This window comes from Loxodonta africana, chromosome 12, assembly GCF_030014295.1.
Source record: "Loxodonta africana isolate mLoxAfr1 chromosome 12, mLoxAfr1.hap2, whole genome shotgun sequence".
In the NCBI taxonomy this organism is placed as follows: domain Eukaryota; kingdom Metazoa; phylum Chordata; class Mammalia; order Proboscidea; family Elephantidae; genus Loxodonta; species Loxodonta africana.
Window position 1 is genome coordinate 47475961 of NC_087353.1, and position 27757 is coordinate 47503717.

The 27757-nt window shown below is 37.4% G+C and overlaps 1 protein-coding gene across 5 annotated transcripts in view; it reads right to left on the reverse strand.

Annotated features, from left to right (window-relative positions):
- The window catches only part of TRPM7 (transient receptor potential cation channel subfamily M member 7), a 162677-nt gene that overhangs the window by 6539 nt on the left and 128381 nt on the right, over nt 1-27757 (reverse strand). For all 5 annotated transcript variants that reach the window (XM_064295202.1, XM_064295199.1, XM_064295200.1 and 2 more), the window contains 11 exons: nt 24290-24354; nt 23192-23251; nt 15174-15270; nt 12635-12705; nt 10612-10646; nt 8170-8195; nt 5172-5222; nt 5027-5092; nt 4122-4405; nt 3883-3965; nt 2893-3098 (listed from right to left, as the gene is read on the reverse strand). In XM_064295202.1, coding sequence (XP_064151272.1) covers nt 2893-3098; nt 3883-3965; nt 4122-4405; nt 5027-5092; nt 5172-5222; nt 8170-8195; nt 10612-10646; nt 12635-12705; nt 15174-15270; nt 23192-23251; nt 24290-24354 — 1044 coding nt within the window. The remainder of the gene's footprint in view (nt 1-2892; nt 3099-3882; nt 3966-4121; nt 4406-5026; nt 5093-5171; nt 5223-8169; nt 8196-10611; nt 10647-12634; nt 12706-15173; nt 15271-23191; nt 23252-24289; nt 24355-27757) is intronic.

The following is a 27757-nucleotide window of genomic DNA, read 5'->3' on the forward strand; positions in this document are numbered from 1 at the left end:
TTGGCCTAATAAGACATATCTGTACCACTTCATCATTTACATAAAATGATGAACTATAGAAAAAAAAAAAAATTTTTTTTTCTCACAAAAAGACATACATTTGAAGTTGTAAATTTCTTCTGGGATACCATTTTAGCTGCATCCCTACCTGAATTTTCACACAATTCTCAATTGTAGGCAGATGGAGATAAAAATATGAACTTTATTACTGATAACACTGATACAGAAACTCATGGTGCAGTGGCTTAGTGCCCACCTGCAAACCAAAAGTTTAGGGGTTTGAACCCAGCAGCCACTCCACAGAAGAAACATGTGGCAATCGGGTTCTGAAAAGACTGCAGCCTAGGAAACCCTATGGGGCAGTTCTATTCTGTCGTATACGGTCAATAAAAAACCAAAAACCAAACCCAGTGCCATCGAGTCGATTTCGACTCATAGCAACCCTGCAGGAGAGAGTAGAACTGCCCCATAGTTTCCGAGGAGCACCTGGTGGATTTGAACTGCTGACCTTCAGGCTGGCAGCCGTAGCACTTAACCACTGCGCCACCAGGGTTTCCTTAGGGTCCATATGAGTCAGAAATGACTCGACGGCACACAACAATAACAACAAATGACAAAAAGCACGGTTGTTTTTATACAGATTTTTGGTCTTGAGCTGAATCAATACCAATTATTTGATTTTCAGCAAATCTTTTATATTTGGGGTATCTGTAAAATGAGAAGACTCAGAGTAATGATCATGCCAATAAATGTTCGCAGGAGATTTTAAAATCTGATCTGTATTTCCATTTGAAAATAAGACTGCTCTTTAGGGAGAAAAATTTTGGAAGCTCAATTGTGAAAGTATTATCCAGGCAGAGCTAGAAAACGGCTCAATTTAACTTTTCCTTTGCCCCTGCTGTGAAGCTGATTAGAAACTACCCCCAACAGAGCTGCCCTCACCAAGATACAATTTCATTTTTATTCTTTCACATATATGATATTGTTGCTGTATGCCATCAAGTTGATTCTGACTCATAGCAACCCTATACGACAGAGTAGAACTGCCCCATAGGATTTCCTAGGCTGTAGGAAACCCTATGGGGTCGCTATGAGTCGGAAACGACTCGATAGCACTATTTTTTTTTTTTAAATCTTTATAGGAGCAGATTGCCAAGTCTTTTCTCACACGAAGCTGCTGGTGGATTAGAACTGCCAACCTTCCAGTTAGCAGCCACAGACTTAACCATTGTACCACCTGAGCTCCTTACATTCAGGTAAGCCCCTGGGTTACAAACATCTGACTTAAGGACAACTCATACTTAAGAAAGGAATGCCATCAAGCCTTTAAAAATCTGAGTTAAATGCTATCTTAGTCATCTAGTGCTGCTAAAACAGAAATACCACAAAAGTGGATGGCTTTAACAATGAGAAATTTATTTTCTCACAGTCTGGGAGGCTAGAAGTCCGAATTCAGGGTGCCAGCTCCAGGGGAAGGCTCTGGGGGAGATCTTTGTTATCAATCTTCCCCGGTCAAGGAGCTTCTCAGTACAAGGGCCCCGGTCTAAGGAATGTGTCATTCTCCTGGTTCTTGTTTCTTGGTGGTATGAGGTTCCCGAGTCTCTCTGCTTGCTTTTCTCTTTTATATCTCAAAAGAGATAGATTTAAGACACAATCTAATTCTGTAGATTGAGTCTTGCCTCATTAACGTAACTGCCTCTAATCCTGCCTCACTAACATCATAGAGGTAGTATTTAGAACACTTAGAAAAATCACATCAGATGACAAAATGGTGGACGATCACACAATACTGGGAATCATGGCCTAGCCAAGCTGACACATATTTTTGAGGTCCATAATTCACTCACTACTTTGTGACACTAGTGAAAACACTGTGTGGTTTGGAAGTGTTTCTTAAGTGTTTTATATGCATATAAAAAAAATACATACTACATACTGGGACAAACATTTGACCAACTGATGCTAAATAAGAACCATATGTACCTGTTCCAACTTACCTACAATTCAACTTAAACTTAGGAAGGGATTTTGTTTATAACCCAGGGACTGTCTGTATATGATAGAGTCCGTCGATAACAATAAACTATAATCAATTTTTCTCTCCCTGTACAGATGAAACTTCACCCATCTATTTCCTCTCACCCTGAATATGGGCTGTCCTTGTTAATTGCCTTGACCAGTAAGATGTGGCAGAAGGGATCTGGGCCAGTTTTGGGCCTAGCCCTAAGAGTTTCTGTTTTTTTTTCCTGGGAGAAAGGCTGTTGCCATATAAGAAGCCCAATACCTGAGACAACCACGCTGTGAGAAAGCTCAAACTAGTTAGCCACATGGAGAGACCACCTGTAGGAATTCAGCGGATAATGAACTGAGACCTCAAAATATGACTCTGGTCAAGCTATCTCAGCTAGTTTCCAACCATCTGCCCTGGACAGCACTGTCCAAATTCCTGAACCACAGAAGATTAAGCAAATAAAATGGTGGTTGTTTTTAGGCAGTAGTTTAATTTGCAGTAATAGGTAACATAAACACCAGGAACAAGGGAGATACTTCCTTTTGTGCTAAAGGAATATTCTTTATACTTTTAAAAGACTCAAGGCTGCAAGTGTAACTGTAGGATGGGGGATTTCACATATTTCTGTTTATCAAAACACCTGCATCACCTACACAACAATTAAGGCAGTCAGATCCAGCTATTTAGGGCCCTCATGGCTGTGAATGACCTGGTTTCTTAAATAACTTTTACCCGTGTAAGCTTTTACGTAGCTCTAAGTTAGCTTTTTTTTTAAGTTTTTTTATTTTTTTTTAAGTTAGCAGTTTTCCATCATTCAGATCATATGAATAGGTGAGAACCTATTGCACATTTTACCCGTAGCAATATTTTCATAAATTTACCTTGCAAATCAAGTACCAGTAACTCCCCTCTTGTATATTCATAAGTCCAGTGGCTAAAGGCTAACATGATCTCTTCCAGTGTATTAGTCGGGATAATCTCATCACCATTATTATTGTTGTATTTTCTAAATTCTCCAGTCATACACTCTTCCACAGCAAACCACTGTCCTGCCGAATGGCAATACAGCAGAAAAACTTCAAGGAACCTTATGAAAAATAATTATAGGTATTACTATCAGTTTTGTTAATAAAATTCTAACTGCCCTGTAAAATGGGTAAATAATTAAATACTCAGCATCAATCATGAAGATCCAAAGATACTGCTATCTCCCTGAGGGAGCAGGAGAGCAGTGGGATGCAGACCACGAAATTCTCATCAAAAAACCAGGCTTAATGGTCTGAGACTAGAACGACCCCAGAGGTCACGGCCCCCAGACCTTCTGTTAGCCCAAGACAGGAACCATTCCCAAAGCCAACTCTCCACACAGGGAATGGACTGGACAATGGGATAGAAAATGATACTGGTGAAGAATGAGATTCTCAGATCAAGTAGACACATGAGACTATGGTAGCATCTCCTGTCTAGAAGGGAGATAAGAGGGCAGAGGGGGTTGGAAGCTGGCCGAATGGACCCGAAAAGAGAGAGTGGAGGGAAGGAGTGCGCTGTCTCATTAGGGGGAGAGTAATTAGGAGTATATAGCAACCCTGGGCCCGAAAAGAGAGAGTGGAGGGAAGGAGTGTGCTGTCTCATTAAGGGGAGAGCAATTAGGAGTATATAGCAACCCTGGGCCCGAAAAGAGAGAGTGGAGGGAAGGAGTGTGCTGTCTCATTAGGGGGAGAGCAATTAGGAGTATATAGCAAGGTATATATATATTTTTCTGTGAGAGACTAACTTGATTTGTAACTTTCACTTAAAGCACAATTAAAAAAAAAAAGATACTGCTATCCACAGAATAATAAAAGATTCCAGAAAAACTTAAAAAGATTTACCTTGGAGAATATGGTATGGATTTTGGTTTCATTTGGTTGAAGGCAAATGTGAGCTTTTGTGCTGCTCTCTGTTGCTGAATTTCCTACAGAATGGGCGTGGGGGGGGGGGGGGGAGAAGGAACCCTGTTCAATATTTAAACAAAGATTATATTTGGTATATCATACTTCAGAAGTGAAAATATAACGCTCAGATTATAGTCCGCTTTTTTTTGGCTGGTTATGCATTCACTGGCACTTACTCTGAGACAGAGATGTAGAACTGTATCTTCTTTATAAATACTCGACCATGTGTTAACCACCTCAGGATGAAAAGATTTGATGATATAAAGATGCCCTGATTTGAGGATATCATGTTCTGACCAGGTACACTGTACTTTGACAGCTCTTCGTAAACCTCCTCCCATCTCCTCTTTACTTAAAAATTCTATTTTGGCACAGAGGCCTAGCTGTGACCAAGAAGACATGCTGTTATTTAGTATGTTGGGAGAACTCTCCTCCAAGCGATACACAGTGACAAGCTCACCTGCAACATGAACGGACACATTTTATACTCAAATTACAACATAAAAAATGACCAAATAAAATAAAACTTAGCAGGTATCTTTAGCTAAGGGATAGAAGATGAGAAGACCAAGTTGTAGTTTTATATTAATAAGTTTAAAAGCAACAAATGATAAGAAATCAAGAAAATACTGCCACAGTATATCTCTGAATTCATGTGTATTTAGTATTGACAGGTAATAGGCATTTTCAAAATTGTGAACATTTTGGGGAAAAATTTTTAGAAATGAACCATAATTCTAAACACTTTTGAGTAAAATCTTTAGACAGGAGGTCTGCATTATCTGTTCCACAGTCCCTGTAATACCAATTTATCTAGGCTTCATTACTGGATAATGGATCAAGAGCCTTTCTAAGTCAGAATACACCACTGCTTCTGGATATCCCAGAATAGAGGAATTTAGTACTTAGGATGCTTCTTCCTTCGATTTATGTATACCTGATCCCGGCAGTAGTTAAGACTACTGAAGAATTTATATGAAACTGACACTTCTTAATGTGATCCCTCGTTCTGTCCCCATCCATATTCTATGTAACACCTAAAAATCAAGTATTAGTAAAGGTTTTTCTTTTTTTGATTTACCTCTTGGAGGCACAGGTGTGAATGGAATGCTCAGTGATAACCTCATCAAGTTATTTCTTTCCACAGCTGCATAAAAGTGAGAGAGAAATAATGAAATATCTGAAAGTTCAAAATATTACTAAATTTCGTTTTTAATATTACTGACCTGAGTAATAGTAATTTGTATCCATAACTGGCTTAAATGGAGAAGCGAGACCTAAAATGGTAAACAAATGAACATCTTCAAAGTACTAGCGAGCATCGATTTTTGTGCAAACATCATCATACAATCATTTTACGTATCAAAATAATCCCTCATGTTACCTCTTCTCACAAAAACGAAAACCAGTAGACAACAGACTATGTCTGTTCTGTGCTGTATCACCCTCTCGCTGGGCCAGACCAGCAGTCATCCGCACACATCAGGAAGGGAAGAGGTACATGATGTCTCACACTCTCTTAACAACTGCCACAAACTGCATTCTTCTCATACAGCCCCACTCAGAGGAGAAAAAAAAAATCTCTTCTGCTTTTTGACTTTTGGGGATTGGGGCCTGTGGCCCAATTGTAACCATTTTAGCAGAGCTATAAACTATAACTTTTTTTCTTACAGGTATAGAATCCATGAGAACATGAACTTTTAGGTTGTGAAACGTATTAAAAAAAAGCCCCCCATCCCTAAATTATGTTTGAGGGCTACTTTTAACTGTAGCAAGAAGATAAAGACAGAGAATAAACTGGATCTGCTTTATATTAAGTTTTTAGAATGCAAATAAAAAGGAAATACTGTCTGGTAGGAGAAGGAACTTAGTCAACAGTTTTAATACTGTTATGATATGTGTATAAGACTACAGAAGAGGGTTACCTAATGGCTTCTGGTTCAGAAGAGGTTGCAGGTTGTCTCAAAGGAAGAGAAGGGGGAAAAGAGAGTAGTTGGAAGGTAGTGATGTGTTCCAGGCAACATTTACAAAGGCATGGAAGTGTTAAAGTACATGCTACACCTGGGAAACACAAGTAGTTTAGTGTGAATAGGACAGTGGTTTTCAACGCCAACTGTACATTAGAATCACCTGTGGAGCTTTTGACCCTGCATCTACCCAGGTATCACTCTAAAATATTCTAATTCTGTAGATATGTGTCATGAAACAAAGGCTTCTCTGTAAGTGCTCTGAATATTCAGCAAAGGCTGCAAACTAACAATCAAGAGTATAGGCATACTAGTAGGAAGTGAGGCTGCACAAGCAGGGAAGAGCGAATTGGACTGCTGGGTGGTGCAAATGGTTGATGTGCTTGGCTGCTACCCAAAAGGGTGGCAGTTCGAGTCCATCCAGGGATGCCTTGAAAAAAAGGCCTGGTGATCTACTTCCGAAAAATCAGCCACTGAAAAACCTATGGAGTGACAAGAACCATTCCCAAAGCCAACTGTCTTCAGACAAGGATTAGACTGGACTGTAGGACAGAAAATGATACCGGTTAGGAGTGAGCTTCTTGGATCAAGTAGACACATAAGCCTGTGTGGGCAGCTCCTGTCTGGAGGGGAGATGAGAAGGCAGAAGGGGACAGAAGCTGGCTGAACGGACACAGAAATAGAGGGTAGAGAGAAGGAGTGTGCTGTCTCATTAGGCGAAGAGCAAGTAGGAATATATAGCAAGGTGTATATAAATTTTTGTATTAGGCTAACTTGACTTGTAAACTTTCACTTAATGCACAATAAAAATTAAAAGAAAGAAAAGTCAGAAAGACTGCTAACCAAAAAGAGAAAACCTATGGAGCACAGTACTACCCTGACACGCATGGGGTTGCCATGAGTAGCAGTCCATTCGATGGCAACTGGTTGGTTGGTAATGTGTCATGCTAAGAAAGGACACTGGATTTTACCCAATGACAATGAGAAAAATGTAAAGAAGCAGAGTGGCATGGTCATAACTGTTAGACGAATCATTTTGGTGGACGAATAAAGACAGACTGGAAGCGAAACTAAAGTGAATCCAAACTGGCACCACTACTCTGAAAACCTCTTTGACAGTAATTACTAAGAGTAAACATATACATACTCACTGAGTCAGCAATTCTACTCTTAGGTATATACCCAACAGAAAATATGTATGTTTACCAAACAACATGTACAAGAATGTTTATAACAGCCACATGCTGGAAGCTACTGAAATAGCTATCCAATAACCAAAAAAACAAAACAAAACAAACCCATGGCTGTCGAGTCGATTCCGACTCATAGTGACCCTATACAACAGAGTAGAACTGCCCCATAGGAGTTTCGAGGAGTGGCTGATGGATTCGAACTGCCCATCTTCTGGTTAGCCGCTGAGCTCTTAACCATTGCACCACCAGAGCTCCTTATCCAATAACAGAACAGATAAATTCAATATATTCACACAAGGAAATATTGTGTAGTAGTGAAAACGCACAAACAACCACTATACACAGGAATACTGATACATTTCATGAACATACGTTAAGAGGAAGAAGCCAGATACAAAGGAGTACATACTGTATAATTCCATTTATATAAGGTACTAAAACAGGCAAAACCAATCTATGGTGTTACTTAGGGGCAGAAGTTATAACAAGAAGGGGGCAGAAAGGAATTGGGATATTGGTAATATTCTATTTTATGATCTGGGTGCTGAGGTTACATGAGTATGCCAACTTTGGAGAATTCGCTAAGATATAGGCTTATGAATTGTGCATTTTTCTGTATGCACATTACTTAAGCTTTTTTAAAGAAAAAGTTTAAAAACTGATTATGGTCTGAACTGAAAGCAGGAGTGGATATAGTGAAGGATGGATTCTAGAGATACTTAAGAGGTAAATGTAACAGAACGCTGTGAGTGAAAGAGCAAGGTGGTCAAGGCTAACTCTCAGGTTTCACCTAGCTGAAGAACACCATTCACTAAAAAGGGGTTATAAGAAGCAGGCTGGGTATCGGGGATGAAAATAAAGAGATTATCATTCACACAGTGTGCTCATGTGTTCATGAAAACATCTATATTAAAGAGAAACTGTCAAAGGGAAGAACTTTCAACTACCTTGGCCCTTTTTTTAAGATTAATTCTAAAATTCCTTACCTAGAATAATATGTATTTGCTAGTAAAGAACATACATTATTCTCAATTTTTCACATGATATCTACCACATGGACTCACCATTTAATGTTCCTTCTTCAGATGGCCTAGAGAAACACCCAAAAAATGTAATGTAAATTGTATCACAATTTTAGTTAAGTTTCTATTATTAAAGTTTTAGATTTTATGTATTATCATAATGTAACATTATTAAAGGAATTCTGAGATTCAGATTCACTTTTGTTTGAATGTTTGTCATTTCCAAACTTATGCCAGTCTCATATCCACGCATAAAATACCCACATATGTGCATCTATTTTATCAATAACTTACATCTCCAAGATAAGCCTACATAAATAATATTAGTAGTTTGGTACCAAATTAAGTCTCAATACTAATAGAGTAAAATATTCCATGACATCTTTATTTGTGACTTTGCAGGATTCTAAAAATACTTTAATAGAATTGATGGACAAATAAGTGAGAAAAGAGTAAACAGATGTTATTCTGCAAGTCAATTTCCAATGCAGAAAAAAATTTTTTTCCAATATTGAATATACTTATTAATAACAACATATAGCAACACCAAGTAGAGGCTTTTTTAATTCCATGGATTCCAGGGTAAATTAGAGACACAGGTGTAGTAGAAGGAGAATGGAGTGGAATCAAGAAAAATGGGTTAGAGGATTAGTATTTCCATTATATAGATACGTGGCCTTGCTCAAGACTCAGCCTTTCCGCATCTAAGATCCACAAAGGACCTGTGGAGCAGAGGACCTTTGAAGTCTCCTTGCTTCTCTTATATTCTATCTGCATCTGACTTTTCCCGATGACTTTCACTTTAATAGTAGAAATATTTTCTTACAGTAAAATATTTTGACCCTAGCATAATCTTTGGGAGACCAAAGAATTGATGCATTTGAATTATAGTGTTGTCAAAAAATATTGATTATAGTATGGACTGGTAACCCTGGTGGTGTAGTGGTTAAGCGCTATGGCTGCTAACCAATGGGCTGGCAGTTCGAATCCACCAGGTGCTCCTTGGAAACTCTATGGGGCAGTTCTACTCTGTCCTATAGGGTCGCTAGGAGTCAGAATCGACTCGATGTCACTGGGTTTGGTTTTGGTTTTATAATATGGACTGCCAGAAGAATGAACAATTCCGTCTTGGGAGAAGTACAACCAGAATGCTCCTTAGAAGAGACAATGGCGAGACTTTGTTTCCCATACTTTGGACATACTAGTAGGAGGGAACAGTCCCTGGAGAAGGACATCAAGCTTGGTAAAGCTGAGGGTCAGCAAAAAGAGGAAGACCTTCAATGAGATGGATTGGGCTCAAACATAGCAACACTTGTGAGAATGCCACAGGGACAGGGCAGTGTTTCGTTCTGTTGTATGTGGGGTCACTCTGAGTCAGACCAACTCAACAGCACCTAACGACAATGTAACAGCATAATCCCTTTGCCTGCTGACTAATAAACCACCTTTTTCCTCCACACCCGAAGTATGCTCACCAGCTCCACATTTCTGGGTACTTGTATGGGTCAGGATTCTGCAGGTAAGTGGTCCCTTGTTAGAAGCCTCAATTACCATCAACTTCAAGTACCTGTGGCTTTGATTATAAAGACCCTAAGGAGGTCTGACATTAGTTAAGTCTTCCAAATGCCACTCAGGGCCAGGATACCCAAACAATAGGAACAACTGGTTATCTCATGTGGCACCTGTCTTGAGTTATTTTCTTCTCTATATATTCACATCCATTTCTGATGCATACATGGGGAAAAAACACTGTGGACTGTATAAGAATTCTCCTCAAATTGGCTTCCTTTTTCAAGAGTAACTCTACCATGCTTCCAGCATCAAATAGGTGTCAGAGCAATACTTTGTCTTTTAAACGTCCTTTAGAATTCTGAAAGACTAATTTCCAGGCTGGAAACAGAGAAGTTACCTTTTATTCTTCTTTACCTTTATGAGAGTCTGTTACTAAATGTTTTTATTTTCCAGTGATGGTTATCTGTCAGATTGCCTTTTATTTCCACTGTGGTCCTGGATTACCACATCAGTATTCCAGTGGATCTCCCTATATGTTTTCTAGTGTACACGGACTACCACTGCTCTAATCATCGAAGAACTTTCCAAAAGCAGGTGCAAAGTTTGTTGATTAGAATGATGACTAGAGAAGTTACCGAATGCGAAGCTGAAGTCTCAGACTACATCTTTGAACAAATTTACTCAAGAGCAAGTTGGAAACAAGAATACAAAATCCTAACTTTATCATTACATGAAAGATGTCAGTAGAGTTCTAATTATAGTATGGCTATAATTACAGTATAACTATATAAAACAAAAAATTTAAATTTGTACACTAAATCATAATAAATGTAAAGACAAGAGAAGCCAGAATAAATAAATATTACCATTATATAAAAGGAGCATTAAAGAGATAACGCAAAGAGCACAAAAAAGGACAACATTCAATAACTATGGTAGTTTTCAGGCTAAGGATGAAAAAAGCTTACTTACATTTGTCTGTTCGATGGTATATCTTGTAACCAATCCTTTAACAAAAACAAACACAAAAAACAGAGAAAAAATTTCTAGATGAAGCATAACTGTTTAACTCAGTTTTGTTTCCTGAAGTATACTTTAGGAATAAAGGGCTGAAAAGTAAATAGGAAATCTTTGTTTCACACAACTGAACTAATAAAATAAATGAACTTAACTACCGTAAGGTTATTCCACAAGGTGAAATAAAGGAATTTCCTGGGTGTTACTTCCTACAACATAATCATAGTCTTTCTAGTCCTTTGTCAGAAGTTTAAAATTTTTGTTTCTAATGACAATTTTATTCTTTTAAAATAAACTTTTCTATGATTTTAAAAATAATATGGGTCCCTTGCCAAAAGATAAATGCATCTAAGTATAAAGATGAAAATTAAAATCATGCAAATTGTGAACACTCAAAGATAGTCATTAATAATATTTAGGCACATTTCACAGCAGCTACGTTGATATATACATATGCTTTTCACCTGCCTGCCCTCTTACAATGGTATTTCTATGTGTGCATTTATTTTTGCTCCCCTTGTTTGGGATGAGCCCAGAATTTAAACCTTTACATATTTCATCAATTTGGAAAATTCTAAGTCGTTCACAGTCTCTTCAAATTCTATCTACTCTATCAAGGCCAACGAAATGTATTTTTCCATGTCTCTTTTCCTATAACATATTCTCCATCTACTTAATACTTCTGTGTTGCATTCTGGTCCAGCTTACTAATTCTATCTTTAGCTGTGCTTAATCTGTTATTTTGGTGGTGCCATGGTTAAGAGGTTGGCTGCTAACCAAAAGGTCGGTGGCTCGAATCCACCAGCAGCTCCTCAGAAACCCTATGGTGCAATTCTACTCTGTCCTATAGGGTTGCTATGAGTCAAAATTGACTGGACGGTGACGGACTTAAATCTGTTATTTAACCCACATAGAGTTTCTATTTCTAGATTTCTTGTTTCAAATTTGCCAGGTTTTTTGAACAGTATAGTTTCCTTTTGTCATGTTGCTAACACTTTCTCTTATGTCTTTGATCAGTTAAACATATTTCATAATGTATAACTAATAATTCTACCATCTTATGTTATTAAAAAAAAAAAAAATTTTTTTTTTTTTTTAATACTGTTTCTGTGAGTTGACACCCTTGAGTTTTGTAATCTGGCATCATGTGGTCATCTTCAACAGGGGTTTATCTGTAGCAAAATTATACAGCTTAAGTTCAAGGCAGGTCCCTACAAAAAGGACTTGTTTTCACTAGTTCTTTTTCATCATTGAAATAAGTTTATAACATAATTTAAAAAAAACACAATCTATATCCTTATGGCAGAATGGATACATTTTCAATATAAATTAGTATTTTCTTGATGAATCAGGATCATAATTAAGAGCAGTGATCTCTACAATTAACTGTAAGGGAGTAATTTTTCTGTCTTCTCCCCAGCTATTTGTCTTGGTTGCCAGTGTCTGCTTTTAAAGGGTGTTTGTAAAATCAAAAATTAACAGTTGGCTGAGAATGAATTCACATAATCAGTTTTAACTCAGACAAAAATTCCTGCCTTTCTCATGTATAAAATTTTCTTTAAAAATTCCTGACTAGTCACTACAGGAAGAAATTCTTTTCTATAACTGCTACCATACCGTAATGTTAATTTTCTAAAGGTACAATTTTTGAAAGCTTGACGTAATCTCAAATATCACTATTTTTTGCTCTTCTCTAAATAAAATTTATTTTATGAATCTGATTTTGTTGTCGTTAGCTGCTGTTGAGTCAATGCCAACTCATGGTGACCCCACGTGTGCAGAGGAGAACTGCTCCACAGGGTTTTCAATGCTGTGGCTTCAGAAGCAGATTACCAGGCCTGTCTTCTGAGGCATCTATGCGTGGGTTTGAACCACCAACTTTTTGGCTAGTAGCTGAGTGATTAACCATTTACACCACCCAGGGACACCTTCAAATTTTATTATAAAATATGCATTTGTTTAATTGAAAGGTACAAACCGGCAGTAAGGCTGCTTTGGAATCTACTTCATGAGTTTCTTCTGTAGATAGCCTTCTACTGCTACTTCCCACTAAAGAAAAAAAAAAGTAGAAGTAAATTTTTCTGAATACCAAACAGCCAAACACAAAATGTTTCTAGACACAGTAAATCTTCATAACTTACTTTCTCCCAAACACTGCTGAACACAAGAGTTAGGTGATGCCCACACGGCCTCCTGGCAGTACCTCAAAATTGTTCAATTTATTTTTGTGAAAAGGTAGTAAGAAACAAAAGAATATGAAGTGAAAAGACAAATCCAGTTTCCAAATCACCCTTACAGGGGGCAGTCAAGTAGTTTCTTGTGTATCCTTCTAGAGATATTGCGTGTGTGTGTGTGTGTGTGTGTGTGTGTGTGTGTGTATCCTGCCTTCTCATCCCCTCCTTTTTAAAAACATAAATGGTAGTATACTATATATATTTTGGGATTTTTTTTTTTAATTTTAAGCTTGGAGGTCTTGCCATATTCGTTAGTACACATCCAAAACAAACCTTTTGCCACTGAGTCGATTCCAACTCATGGTGACCCCATGTGTTCCATAACTGTACTACTGGTTGTAATCTTTACAGAAGCAGATCACCAGGCCTTTCTTCCATGGTGCCACTGGGTGGGTTCAAACTGCTGACCATTAGGTTAGCAGTCAAACACAAACTGTCTATATCATCCAGGGGTCCAGTACACACAGGACTTCCTTATTCTTTTCTGATGCTACACTGAATTTCACGTTACAGATATACAGTAATTCATTTAACCAAACTCCTACTGATGAACATTTCGTTTGTTTCCATCTCTTGCTATGATAAACAATGTTGCAATAAGTAACTGTATACACACATCATTTTACACTAATGAAAAAAAGAATACTCCATCTTTTTCTCCCCAGGACTTAAGACGCCACTTTCATAATATTTTCTTTATAAAAAATGAACTTTATAACAAGTCTATCTATTAAAAAAATCAGTATGTTAAATTATAAATTAATTTAGAACTTATAACTCTATGATACAATAAAGGAAAACCTCAGGATATATGGTGAAAGGAATTCCTAGAACAAAAGCTGTATTCCTGGTGTGGAGGGCAAAAAAGACCAGTCTGAGGTATATCAGAAGGCTCTGGACAAAACTTCTAGATGATGAAACATTAGGTATTTGAATATATTAAAGAACACTGGTAAATGAGCAAAGAATCTAGAGTGCTGATCTAACCAAAATTAAGAATAACTATATTGTTGGGAAGGAGTAAAAAGGAGTGTCTGTGTTTTCTGGGAATGCAGAGTGGGAAAAGAGCTCTATCTTTGCCTTCTGTATTGGGAAGTCAGTAGATACTGCCCTAAACTGAAATATGAAGATATAACAAGATAAGCATGCTACTTCAGGAATAACATTCATGTTATCTGAAAATAACAATAGCTTTATGTTTTCCTTCCTAATCCTTCTACCATTTCCTTTTCTTGCCTTATTCCTCTCATTAGAATGTTAAATACAAATGGTAACAGTCAGAGTTCTTATCTTATTTCCCACCTTGGGCTTTCAATATTTCACCACAAAGTGTGATGTTTCCGAAAATTTTCTGTAGGTATCAAAAGCAGATTAAGGACACTGCACTCTATTCCTACGTTGCTAAGACTTTTAATCATGAATACATGCTGAATTTTACCAAATATTTTTCCTGCAGCTATTGAGATGATCATACGATTTTTTTCCTTTAATCTGTTACTACCATCAATCACAGTAATTGTTTTTTGAACGTTAAACCAACTTGCATTCCTGGAATAAACTCAACTTGGTCAAGGCCAATACCAACAGAATGAAAGGGGAAATAATAGTCAGATGGACAGAGTAATGCTGTTTTTATTTTAAAACATTTATAATTATTCAACTTTTTAATTGTGTGCATATATAACTTTGACTCATAAAAAAGCTTAATAAGAAGAAAACATCCCCAAGACATAAAGTTAAGTGAAAAATTAAAGGTGTAGAACAACCTGTAATAGTATGCTACCTTTTGTGTAAAAGACAAGAGGTAAAAAAAGACTATAAAGCCATATAAGATTATACATGCATAATCAAACTCTCGAAGGGTGAACAAAAATAATAGGGATTACATATGGGGTTTGCATGAGAAGGAGACTTCAAAATGTGTGCGTGTAGTTTTATTTAGAACTAAAAAAATGTATTAGCTATTTTTTAAAAGGTAAACTTTAAAAACATGTTGAACAAATGGCTATACCAATTAAAACACAATAGGTTCATTTGTAAAAGCTAAAATCAACAGATTTGTAAAAGCAAGTCTTTATATTTTATTTTTATGAACTAAACAACTTGCAAAAATATCAGAATGTTAGGATTAAGTGATTTATTCCAGGCTACAGTAGCAATAATGGACCAGAATCTTCCTCTTATAACTTCTGGGCCGTTGATCAGGTGTTTAACATACATAAACATATTTAAAGCTTAAATGAGTTCATTTGCTAACATAATTCATATAGTCAAAATACTCACCTTGTCCTGAATGAAGAGGAAGAGAGGTTTTCTGACACTCAATGAATCCAGCATGAGAACTCATATGTTTCAAAGTGTTTTCAGAAGGAATATCACTCTGTATTGTACACATACATAATAAAAAAACAATTGAGCTGAGTGTCAAATCACTGTAATAAGCACTATATTAGTCTCTTAATCTAGTTAGATCAATATGCTTTATTCTACCTGGACACCAAATAACCACACAGATATGATTATTTTCTTCAATGGCAATCTCAAAAATTGCATCAAAACACTCTACTTGCTTATTGTCCATAAATCCATCTGAATGAATCCTTTTTCATTACAAAAGTCATACAAGTTCCTAACAATTTTGGGAAAATACAGGAACGTGTCTGTCAGTTTGTCGTATTGTGGGGACTTGCGTGTTGCTGTGATGCTGGAAGCTATGCCACCAGTATTCAGATACCAGCAGGGTCGCCAATGGAGGACAGGTTTCAGCTGAACTTCCAGACTAAGACAGACTAGGAAGAAGGACCCAGTGGTCCACTTCTGAAAAGCATTACCCAATGCAAACCTTATGAATAGCAGCAGAACATTGTCTGATACAGTGCTGGACGACGAGCCCCGCCCCCAGGAGGGAAGGCACTCAAAAGATGACTGGGGAAGAGCTGCCTCCTCAAAGTAGAATCAACCTTAATGACGTGGATGGAGTAAAGCTTTCGGGAACTTCATTTGCTGATGTGGTACGACTCAAAATGAGAAGAAACAGCTGCAAACATCCATTAATAATAGGAACCTGGAATGTACGAAGTATGAATCTAGGAAAATTGGAAATCGTCAAAAATGAAATGGAACACATAAACATCGATATCCTAGGCATTAGTGAGCTGAAATGGACTCGTATTGGCCATTTTGAATTGGACAATCATACAGTCTACTATGCTGGGAATGACAACTTGAAGAGGAATGGTGTTGCATTCATCATCAAAAAGAACATTTCAAGATCTATCCTGAAGTACAACACTGTCAGTGATAGGATAATATCCATACACCTACAAGGAAGACCAGTTAATATGACTATTATTCAAGTTTATGCACCAACCACTAGGGCCAAAGATGAAGAAATAGAAGATTTTTATCAGCTGCAGCAGTCTGAAATTGTTCGAACATGCAATCAAGACACATTGATAATTACTGGCAATTGGAATGTGAAAGTTGGAAACAAAGAAGAATCAGTAGTTGGAAAATATGGCCTTGGTGATAGAAACAATGCCAGAAATTGAATGACAGATTTTTGCAAAACCAACGACTTCTTCATTGCAAATACCTTCTTTCACCAACATGAACGGTGACTATACACATGGACCTCGCCAGATGGAAAAGCTCAATATCATCAGTCAGAACAAGGCCAGGGACCGGCTGTGGAACACACCATCAACTGCTCATATGCAAGTTCAAGCTGAAACTGAAGAAAATCAGAGCAAGTCCACAAGAGCCAAAATAGGACCTTGAGTATACCCCGCCTGAATTTAGAGACCATCTTAAGAGTAGATTTGACACATTGAACACTAATTACTGAAGACCAGACAAGGTGTGGAATGACATCAAGGACATCATCCATGAAGAAAGCAAGAGGGCACTGAAAAGACAGGAAAGAAAGAAAGACCAAGATGGATGTCAGAGGAGACTCTGAAGTCTGCTCTTGAGCGTTGAGGGGCTAAAGCAAAAGGAAGAAATGATGAAGTTAAAGAGCTGAACAGAAGATTTCAAAGAGCCTCTTGAAAAGACAAAGTAAAGTATTATAATGACACGTGCAAAGAGCTGGAGATGGAAAACCGAAAGGGAAGAACACGCTCGGCCTTTCTCAAGCTGAAAGAACTGAAGAAAAAATTCAAGCCTCGAGTTGCAACAGTGAAGGATTCCATGGGGCAAATATTAGACGACGCAGGAAGCATCAAAAGAAGATGGAAGGAACACACAGAGTCATGATACCAAAAAGAATTAGTTGATATTCAACCATTTCAAGAGGTGGCATGTGATCAGGAACCGATGGTACTTAAGGGAGAAGTCCAAGCTGCTCTGAAGACATTGGCGAAAAACAAGGCTCCAGGAATTGATGAAGTATCAATTGAGATGTTTCAACAAACAGATGCAGTGCTGGAGGTGCTCACTCGTCTATGCCAAGAAATATGGAATACAGCTTCCTGGCCAACTGACTGGAAGAGATCCATATTTATACCATTCCCAAGAAAGGTGATCCAACTGAATGTGGAAATTATAGAACAATATCATTAACATCACATGCAAGCAAAATTTTGCTGAAGATCATTCAAAAACTGCTGCAGCAGTATATCAACAGGGAACTGACAGAAATTCAGGCTGGTTTGTGAAGAGAACGTGGAACCAGGGATATCATTACTGAAGTCAGATGGATCCTGGCTAAAAGCAGAGAATACCAGAAGGATGTTTACCTGTGTTTTATTGACTACGCAAAGACATTCAACTGTGTGGATCATAACAAACTGTGGATAACACTGTGAAGAATGGGAATTCCAGAACGCTTAATTGTGCCCTTGAGGAACCTTTACAAGAGGCAGTTGTTTGGACAGAACAAGGGGATACTGATTGGTTTAAAGTCAGGAAAGGTGTGCATCAGGGTTGTATCCTTTCACCATACCTATTTAATGTGTATGCTGAACAAATAATACGAGAAGCTGGACTATATGAAGAACGGGGCATCAGGCCTGGAGGAAGACTCATTAACAACATGCGTTATGCAGATGACACAACCTTGCTTGCTGAAAGTGAAGAGGACCTGAAGCACTTACTAATGAAGATCAAAGACCACAGCCTTCAGTATGGATTAAACCTCAACATAAAGAAAACAAAAATCCTCACAACTGGACCAATGAGCAACATCATGATAAATGGAGAAAAGATTGAAGTTGTCAAGGATTTCATTTTACTTGGATCCACGATCAACAGCCATGGAAGCAGCAGTCCAGAAATCAAAAGACGCATTGCATTGGGCAAATCTGCCGCAAAGGACCTCTTCAAAGTGTTGAAGAGCAAAGATGTCACCCTGAAGACTAAGGTGCGCCTGACCCAGGCCATGGTATTTTTAATCACATCATATGCATGTGAAAGCTGGACAATGAATAAGGAAGACTGAAGAAGAGCTGACGCCTCTGAATTGTGATTCTTGCGAAGAATATTGAATATACCATGGACTGCCAAAAGAAATGGACAAATCTGTCTTGGAAGAAATGCGGCCAGAATGCTCCTTAGATGCAAGGATGGCGAGACTGTGTCTTACATACTTTGGACATGTTGTCAGGAGGGATCAGTTCCTGCAGAAGGACATCATGCTTGGCAGAGTACAGGGTCGGCGGAAAAGAGGAAGACAGACCCTGAATGAGGTGGATAGACACACTGGCTGCAACAATGGGCTCAAGCATAACAACGATTTTAAGGATGGCGCAGAACTGGGCAGTGTTTTGTTCTGTTGTGCATAGGGTCGCTGTGAGTCGGAACTGACTCGATGGCACCTAACGACAACAACAACAACAACACAGGAACTGTGCGGAAAATACAACCATCACCAGTTCTCAAAGGATTAGGGGAAAAAAAGCTGCTGACACTAACATCTGTGTATTCCTCTCTAGGTTTTGGCACAGTTACAATGCCACGTATGTACTACATTTTGGGGGGGCTGTAGTATGTGTTTTTGGGGTCTTGGCAGATTTCTTATTTATTTGTATGAGTTTTATATGTGTGTGTGTGAGGTTTGTCAAATTTAAAAATTTATTTTATCTATGCTTTAAATTTTTAGATACTTAAATCTCTTTACATTTTCCTTTAATATTTTCTCTTATATGTTTAGAAAGCCTTCCTGACTTTACTGGTTTAATAAACATTTCCATTTTTATAGTTACTTCTATAAATTGCATTTTTACATTTAACTCTGGAATTCATCTGAGTTTATGAAGTGAGGTGAGAAAAAAAAAACCTGACTTTCCCAAATTTCTATACAATTGTCTAATTTGTATTTACTCACAAAAGGATTCCCCTTCTCATCATTATAGTCCAACTATCCTTATTAAATTCTTACTTGTAGAAGTGCTATTTCTGGGTCAGCCAAAATGTTTCATAAATATTTATGTTTCATGTGCTCTAGCTTTATAATATTTTAGTACCTGATAGTTAATTCTTCCTTGCTTTCTTCTTTTTACCTACTTATTTTTCCAGACAACTATGAATTGTATTAAACCAGTATGGGGAAGATCCAACATCTTCACATTGTTTTGCCTTTCTGACGGTCAACAGATCACACTATTATACAACAGTAAATTATTTCCAAGCTACTACTACTCAGAAACAATGGCTTTCACAACGTTCCTACTTCGGTAAACTAGCACTTCCATTAATTAACTTAGGCCTTAGTAACACAGACTTTTCTGGCTTTAATGCTCCATGCTCTTTGTATCACAGTTGATTAACAAAGTCAAGGTTAAAAGTTAAAACTTTTGTCTGTAGTCATAATACAGACCCTAAAGTCCTTTCTGATGTTAGCTCCTTTTCTTGGAATCAGTTCTAGATATTCCTTGTTTGCTTTGTTATTTATTTTCAATACCTTCCTTGATGTACCCTTTGATGCAATGACACATCAGTCTCATAGAACCATATATGACAGTAATTCTAGCCTGGGATGACAGGTGGGCTTCAGGGTATTTGCAAAACTCAGCACTGTTAAACAGAAAATACTTCATGTATGTGCATTTTTTGGGGGGAGAAGGTCTGCAACTTTCACCAGACTCTCCCAGGGTCACTAACTCTTTCTGACCATCATGAATAACAACTCAAAGCTCATTATTCTATTACTATAGTTTGGTTTTTTTTCCAAGTTATGTACCAGATTTTTTGCATATAACATAACCATGCCCATATGTATCACGCACAGAAATTGGCACAGCACGTTTATGAAAATAATGTGCGGGGAGAGTTGTGCGACTGGCAAGGAAAGCATAATGAGCATGTTATTTGTGTAAAAATAGGCACTCAAAATTGTTTAATTTAAAGCATATTAAAAAAAAGGAAAAAAAACTTAATCCAATTCCGACTCACAGCTAACTCCAAGAAATCTGTAATTTCTTCTTCCTTTTACCAATTTTTAAAAAAAATTTCAACACTTTTCTTTTAAACTAATTTATAATAATGTTGAAAGGCAAAGTCTGTGAGGAAACCCTGGTTCTTATCCTTTCTCATTAAGAAATATCTACTTACCCTAAACCTTATTTCCTACATATGTGAGGTGCCTCAAAACGGCAAAACAATGCCATTAGGGTTTGGGGATCCCATCCTTTAAAAGGCTGTCATAAAACCTCATTAAGACATTTTATGAGTTCAACTAAATAAAAACTAGGGAATGACAGCCTGAACTAGGGGGAAGCAGAGATATGATGAAAATATTTAGAAAAGAAAATCACTTAGACTTGGCTGTTAATTAGATGAGAGAAGCAGCATTTTTGCCCTGGTAAAAAATTCTCATGAATGCTGATATTAGTAACACACGTAGGAAATACATGTAAAATACGTCAGCTGAAGAGGGAGATCATGATGAATTGGAGATTTCAACATGTCAACCTTGAGAACTATAAGATTCTAACTAGCTAAGTGTTCTAACCTGTAACTGTGGTATTATGTCAATTCTCTAAACAGAATCAATCCAAAGATTTACTTTTTCCATATATATACCCAACCCTCAGAGTTCCTGGACAAAATCTAAGATGACTTAAGTGATAAATGACACTTCCCAGTCTCCGTTACAGTTAGTTGTGATAATGTGACTGTTTTTTTACTTTGAAAAAAATTTCTTTATTTTAAAAAGTTATAGTTTATTTATTTATTTATTTATTTTTGCTTTGAATTCCAGAGCAAGTAATGTGTGCTTCTTCTAGGACTAGCTCATAAAATTCTCTCCTGTGCTTCTCTGTGCTCTTCCCCTTCTGCTGTCTGGATACAGATGATTACACGGCCTTGGGGGTTGACAATGTTATAAGACAGAAGACCCACTGTTAGCCTATGTCTCTGAATGACCGTATGGAGGAGAGTTGTACCACTGGGTAAGGAATGAATAGAAATTATGTTTGAATCATTTATTTTGGCTTCTTTTTGTTCAACAGTTTGTTCAACAGTTTAGCCTACCCTAATACTGGACCTCTTTCCAGACGTATCTCCTGTAACGCCTTCAGACGATAAACCTATTTATTAGTCAAATTAACATTTGCTTCACTGTGGCCTATACGTTCTTTATCCGTCTCGGAGCCGTTCATGCTACTGCTTTCTGAAATACTCTTTTATCTACAAAACTGCCTAATTATCCTTCTCAGGCTTTGCTCGAATCCTAACTCCCTTATGAAGCTTTCTCTGATCTCTTTTAAATTCTCTGAGTAAGTATTTAGATATATTTTAACTTCTCTAAATAAGTATTTTCCACTTATAAATAAGTCTGTAAGTACAAGACTTGTAGTCTGGTGATACAGTCCATAGGTGCTCAGGTTTGGAGTCAGATAACCTGGAGTCAAATGTCATCTCAGGCACTGATACGATAAGTTTTATTACTAACTGATAAAAGGATCCAATAAGTATATGTTAAATTTTAGGACTCTTAAGTCCCCAGTTACAGTATCAAAATATTTTTTAAAAGCCTTTGCTAATAATAAAGTGAACAAATATGTACTACCTACTTATAATGTACATCCTATTTGAACATATAAGTATACCATAAGAAAAGACTAAAATAGGAGGCATAATTGTGTAAAAGTAATATATTGGGTTTGGCCTTAAAAAAAAATTTTTTTTTTGCGTTTTAGCAAATTAGGTTCCCCTTTAACAATTTTTAAATGACTTGTTCCATGACACTGATTACATTTTTCACAATGTAAACATTCTCATTATTTTCAATATTTTCGTTCTGTTTCCATTAATCTAGTTTCCCTGCCCCTCCTTGGAAACCCTGGTGGCGTAGTGGTTAAGTGGTATGGCTGCTAACCAAAGGGTCGCAGTTTGAATCTGTCAGGCGCTCCTTGGAAACTCTGTGGGACAGTTCTACTCTGTCCTATAGGGTCGCTATGAGTTGGGATCGACTGGATGGCACTGGGTTTGGTTTTGGTTTTTTTGGTTCTGCCCCTCCTTTGCTTCTCATCTTTGTTTTAGGGTAAATACTGACCATTTGGTCTCATACAGTTGATTATTTAAGGGAGCACAGTACTCACAGGTGCTATTGAGCCCTGGTGGCACAATGGTTAAGAGCTATGGCTGCTAATCAAAAGGCTGGCAGCTCGAACCCACTAGCCACTCCGTGGAAACTGATGGGGCAGTTCTACTCTGTCCTCTTACAGGGCTGCTATGAGTTGGAATCAACTCCAGAGCAACTGATGTGGTTTTTTTTATTATTATTATTTATTTCATAAACCAATCTATTGTTTGGATGAAAGGTGACCACTGGGAATGGCTTCAGTTTCAAGTTCAAAGGGTGTCTTAGGGTAATAGTTTAAGGGGCTCCTCTGGTCTCTACTGGTCCAGTATGGGTTTGGCTTTTTACTAAAAGGATAGTTCCCTATAGGAAAAAAGGAATATAATTGGTAACAAATTTTATTAAGCTTAAATAATTCCAGATTATAAATAGTTTTACTAAAATTTATGAAGGACCACAAAACATGTCATTTACTCATAAAATTCACTTCAGTTGAAAGCTGCTGAAGAAAAACTCTACATGGAATGTAGACATACAATATCACATATCATAACTGCAGTTTTCTCCTTTTTTCACATTTAACTCTCTCCTCCCTTCTCAATTCGTCATATATAATAGAAAATTCAGATCTTTCAAAGATGCTACAGAACTAAATGGTTAGAAAACACTGTTAGCCTTTCGACAGGTACAATGAACTTTTACCTACTTTCTCAATCTAAAGGCGTATGTATGTTTTAGCCTGACTTTCTCACTCCCACACTGACTACAGAGACTTTACCTGATGTTTAGGCACCTCTCTATTCTCCAAAATCGTGTTTCTTATGTCATTCTGCTGCTCCTATGAGAAGTAAGAAAATCATGCAACTATTTACTTAAAGACAAATATGGTTAAGGGAAAAAAAACCCATGTAATCATTATAACTCAGTTTGCCTGTGATCACCATTAAAATTCCAATTTAACGGTATCTTTTTTTTTTTTTTAGTTAATAGACATTAAACTAAGTTATTCAATGTAGTACACTTTAATCAGAATATATGTTATAAAAATATAAATGTTAGTATTTATATCATCAAAATGCATTTACGTCTTTTATTTGTAGGGTAATAAATCATGTGCCTTGACAACGACTATACCATTAACTTCAGATTATATGAGGATGACTCATTCATAGAAGCTTTTATGTCAACATCATTTCCTTGGCATTAGCTTTAGGAAAAACCTAGTTTCCACTGTATTTGTCATTTGATCATTTCCACAATTTACATTTTTTAAGGGATGACAACACTAAACACCTTTCCAGGTCATCTGAATTATCATGGAATAGCTACATTATTACCCTTAAGGCTACAGTCACAAGAAATTTTTTAAAACAACAATTAAGTAAAAAAAACTAATTTTCAGGCAGTAAATACACCTTTTCACTAGGTGTTCTATACATTTTTAACTTACTTAAAAAACGTTGACCAAATTATCTAGCATTTGCTGTTTATGCACATGTATTGTAGTTACTGACATATACAGCTTTTACTGCTAGACTGTAGGTTCCTTGAGAGCCAGGGTCATGTTCCAACAAACTTTCGAGCACAGGAAAGAAGTGAGGTCAATAAATGTTTTATCAAGGAAAAAATATATAGGGAGAAGCATGTTTAAATGGAGAAATGTCAAAGGAGTGACTTTTTAAAATTTAAATTCTTAGTTAATATCAGAAATGCCAAGCTACTTGTTCATTTTCTTCATAGCTTAAAATGTCTGGGCCATCATGTTGATCCTGGTCTCTGCTAAGACTGTATTCTTACTGGAAAAAAAAAATTAATTCTATTTTGAACTAAACCTGAAATAAAATTAAACTGTGCTATATTATAAAGATTTACTTACAGATATATCTTTTGCCTTGTTTGATGATTCTTTAAACCTCTGTAAATCCATGCTATCTCTGTGTCCTTTAACATTTAAAAAAAAAAAAAAGATTACAACAAAAGAACTTTGTTTTTCCTTATCTATTAAAACGTCATCACCTGTTGTTCTTGTTGTTAGGTGCCATCAGAGTTGGTTCCAACTCACAGTGACAGCATCCACAACAGAACAAAATACTGCCCCATCCTGCATCATCCTCACAATCAGTGTTATGCTTAAGCCCATTGTAGCAGCCACTGTGTCAATCCATCTCATTTAGAGTCTTTCTCTTTTTCACTGACTTTACAAAGGATGATGCCTTTCTCCAGTGACTGATCCCTCCCAATAACATGTCCAACGTATGTGAGACCTAGTCTTGCCATCCTTGCTTCTAAGGAGCATTCTGGTCGTAATTCTTCCAAGACAGATTTGTTCATTCTTTTGGCAGTCCACGTATATTCAGTGTGTTTCTCGAACACCATAATTCAAAGGCTTCAATTCTTTGGTCTTCCTTATTCACTGCCCAGCTTTCACACACACATAAGAGGCAAATGAAAACACCATGGCTTTGGTCGGGTGCACCTTAGTCCTTAAGGTGACATCTTTGCTTTTCAACACTTTAAAGAGGCCTTTTGTAGCAGATTTGTCCAATGCAATGTGTCTTTTTGATATCTTGACTGCTGCTTCCATGGGTGTTGATTGTGGGTTCAAGTAAAATGAAATCCTTGACAACTTCAATCTTTTCTGTTTATCATGATGTTGCTTACTGGTCCAGTTGTGAGGATTTTTGTTTTCTTTATGTTGAGGTGCAGTCCATATTGAAGGCTGTGGTCTTTGATCTTCATTAGTAAGTGCTTCAAGTCCTCTTCACTTTCAGCAAGCAAGCTTGTGTCATCTGCATAAGGAAGGTGGTCAATGCGTCTTCCTCCAATCATGATGCCACATTCTTCTTCATATAGTCCAACTTCTCGGATTATCTGCTCAGCATACCAATTAAATAGGTACGGTGAAAGGGTACAATCCTGACGCACACCTTTCCTGACTTTAAACCACGAAGTATTCCTTTGTTCTGTTCAAACGACTGCCTCTTGATCTATGTTCAGGTTCCTCATGAGCACAATTAGGTATTCTGGAATTCCCATTCTTCACAATGTTGTCCATAATTTGTTATGATCCACACAGTCAAATGCCTTTGCATAGTCAATAAAACACAATTAAACATCTTTCTGGTACTCTCTGCTTTCAACCAGGATCCATCTGATATCAGCAATGATATCCCTGGTTCCACATTCTCTCCTGAACCTGGCTTGAATTTCTGGCAGTTCCCTGTCGATAGACCGCTGCAGCCACTATTGAATGATCTTCACCATAATTTTACTTGTGTGTGATATTATTGATACTATGTGATAAATTCTGCATTCGGTTGGATCACCTTTCTTTGGAATAGGCATAAATATGGATCTCTTCCAGCTGGTTGGCCAGGTAGCTGTCTTCCAAATTTCTTGGCATAGACAAGTGAGCATACCCAGTACTGCATCCATTTGCTGAAACATCTCAATTGGTATTCCTTCAATTCCTGGAGCCTTGTTTTTTGCCAATGCCTTCACTGCAGCTTGAACTTCTTCCTTCAGTACCACTGGTTCCTATCATATGCTACCTCCTGAAATGACTGAATGCTGACCAATTCTTTTTGGTATAATGACTCTGTGTATTCCATCCATCTTCTTTTGATGCTTCCTGCATTGTTTAATATTTTTCCCACAGAATTCTTCAATATTGCAACTTGAGGGTTGAATTTTTTCTTCAGTTATCAGCCTGAGCAATAACGAGCATATTCTTCCCTTTTGGTTTTCTAACTCTAAGTGTTTGCATGTCATTGTAATACTTTACTTTGTCTTCTTGAGCTACCCTTAAAAATCTTCTGCCCGGCTCTTTTACTTCATCATTTCTCCCCTTTACTTTAGCTACTCGATGTACAAGAGCAAGTTTCAGAGTTCCTTCTGACATCTGTTTCGGCCTTTTCTTTCTTTCCTATCTTTTTAATGACCTCTTGTTTTCTTCATGGATGATGTCCTTGATGTCATTCCACAACTTGTCTGGTCTTTGATAATTAGTGTTGAGCATGTCAAATCTACTCTTGAGATGCTCTCTAAATTCAAGTCAGATATACTCAAAGTCACATTTTGGCTCTTGTGGACTTGTTCTAATTTTCTTCAGTTTCAACTTCAACTTGCATATGAGCAATTGATGGTCTGTTCCGCACTTGGCCCCTAGGCATGTTCTGACTGATGATAATGCACTTTTCCATCATCTCTTTCCGCATATGTAGTCAATTTGATTCCTGTGTATTCCACCTCGCAAGGTCCTTGTCATCGTTTATGCCGGTGAAAAAAGGTATCTGCAATGAAGAAAACGTTGGTCTTGCAAAATTCAATTAAGCAACCTCCAGCACTATTTCTATCACCAAGGCCATATTTTCCAACTACAGATCCTTCTTTGTTCCCAACTTTCACATTCCAATCACCAGTAATTATCAATGCATCCTGACTGCATGTTCAATCAATTTCAGAAGTTGGTAAGTCTTCAATTTTTTCATCTTTGGCTTTAACAGCACAAATTTAGGCACATAAATTTGAGTAACGGTCATATTAACTGATCTTCCTTGTAGGAGTATGGATGTTTTCCTATCACTGACAGTGCTGTACTTCAGGATAGATCTTGAAATGTTTTTTGATGTTGAATGCGACTTCATACCTCTTCAAGTTGTCATTCCCGGCACAGCAGACCATATGATTATCTGACTGAAAATGGCCAACGCCAGCCCATTTCAGCTCACTAATTCCTAGGATATTGATGTTTATGATTTCTATCTCATTTCTGATGATTTCAAATTTTCCTAGATTCAGCAGGCGTCTGTCAGTTTGCCACACTGTGGGACTTGCGTGTTGCTGGGATGCTGAAAGCTATGTCACTGGTATTCGAATTTCAGCAGGGTCACCCATGGCAGACAGGGTTCACCTGAACGTCTAGACCAAGACAGACTAGAAAGAAGGACCCAGCGGTCTACTTCTGGTAAGAATTAGCTAGTGAAAACTTTATGAATAGCAGCGGAACACTGTCTGATATAGTGCCAAAAGACGAGCCCCTCAGGTTGGAAGGCACTCAAAATACGACTGGGAAAGAGCCGCCTCCTCAAAGTAGAGTCGACCTTAGTGATGTGGATGGAGTCAAGCTTTTGTAACCTTCATTTGCTGATGTGGAAATGATTCAAAATGAGAGGAAACAGTTGCAAACATCCATTAATAATCGGAATGTGGAATGTTTGAAGTATTAAAAAATTACATAGTCACCCTATTTATAAGGTATTATGCTTTACCAGTTATTTCTAGCCTTCCCTGTACCTTCCTGTTGTTTCCAAAGTACCTAACACTTATGAATTGCTCTCAGGTG